At 29.4% G+C, this 827-nt stretch overlaps 1 protein-coding gene across 1 annotated transcript in view; it reads right to left on the bottom strand.

The window, feature by feature from the left end:
• Positions 1 to 357, bottom strand: part of LOC9323404 (putative F-box protein At1g71320) — a 1,385-nt gene extending 1,028 nt beyond the window's left edge. The window contains exon 1 of the mRNA XM_002888761.2: positions 354 to 357. Within this exon, the coding sequence (XP_002888807.2) occupies positions 354 to 357 (4 nt within the window). The remainder of the gene's footprint in view (positions 1 to 353) is intronic.
• Between the last annotated feature and the right edge of the window lie 470 nt (positions 358 to 827).

Below are 827 nucleotides of genomic sequence, written 5' to 3' on the forward strand. Positions count from 1 at the left end.
TATTTTAACCAATAAGAAAACTCTGAATAGTATAGATAATAATAACATTACATCAATTTATTTCATTTTAAAATATGAACATAAACCAAAACAATCCTCAACAAGTAACCCGGTGAAAGATAATGGAATTTAAGAGAAGTGGCAAGTAAGTTTCTACGTACGTGAAACCTCTCTTTCAACCAATGTGTTCAAAGAATTAAAGTGAAAACTGAAAATTTGTTGATGAGTAGATCATGTGTACGTGAAAACAAAACCTTTCAAGGCATTCTTGGCACCAAATCTCTCTTGCTAATTTAGTCATAAAAATCAGTAAGTTTTGACGTGTGACACATTTTTTTTTTTCATGCAATTACACATAATTAAAGTGAAACTTTTTAGAAAGAAGTTCAGGTGTTATCTATGTTATGACGTGTGATTCAATTGTATTCGATGAATTAAAGTACTAAAACGTGTAGGATGAAAGAAACTCTGTCAATTTCATGTTTGATATCCAATAATCTCTATTCTAATTGGGTCATAATTTTAGTAAGTGTTTAACGTGTAGTGGAAGTGAAACATATCTCCTTTTGTTTTTTACATGTAAGCAATGAAATTAAATTAGATTAAAAAATTTACGCGTTACAAGACTCAACAAGCTAAACTAAAGCCAATGTCATACTTGGTATCCAATAATCTCTACGCTAATTGGCCAACACTTTTAATAAGTTTGTAACGTATTTGTGGCACTAAAATTTCTGTTTTTGTTTTTAGATGTAAGCATGCAACTAAATTAAAGTAAACTAAAGATGTATGTGGTTTACAACTCAACAAGTTAAACTAAAGTCACA

This window comes from Arabidopsis lyrata (genome assembly GCF_000004255.2).
Source record: "Arabidopsis lyrata subsp. lyrata unplaced genomic scaffold ARALYscaffold_2, whole genome shotgun sequence".
Classification (NCBI taxonomy): Eukaryota; Viridiplantae; Streptophyta; class Magnoliopsida; order Brassicales; family Brassicaceae; genus Arabidopsis; species Arabidopsis lyrata.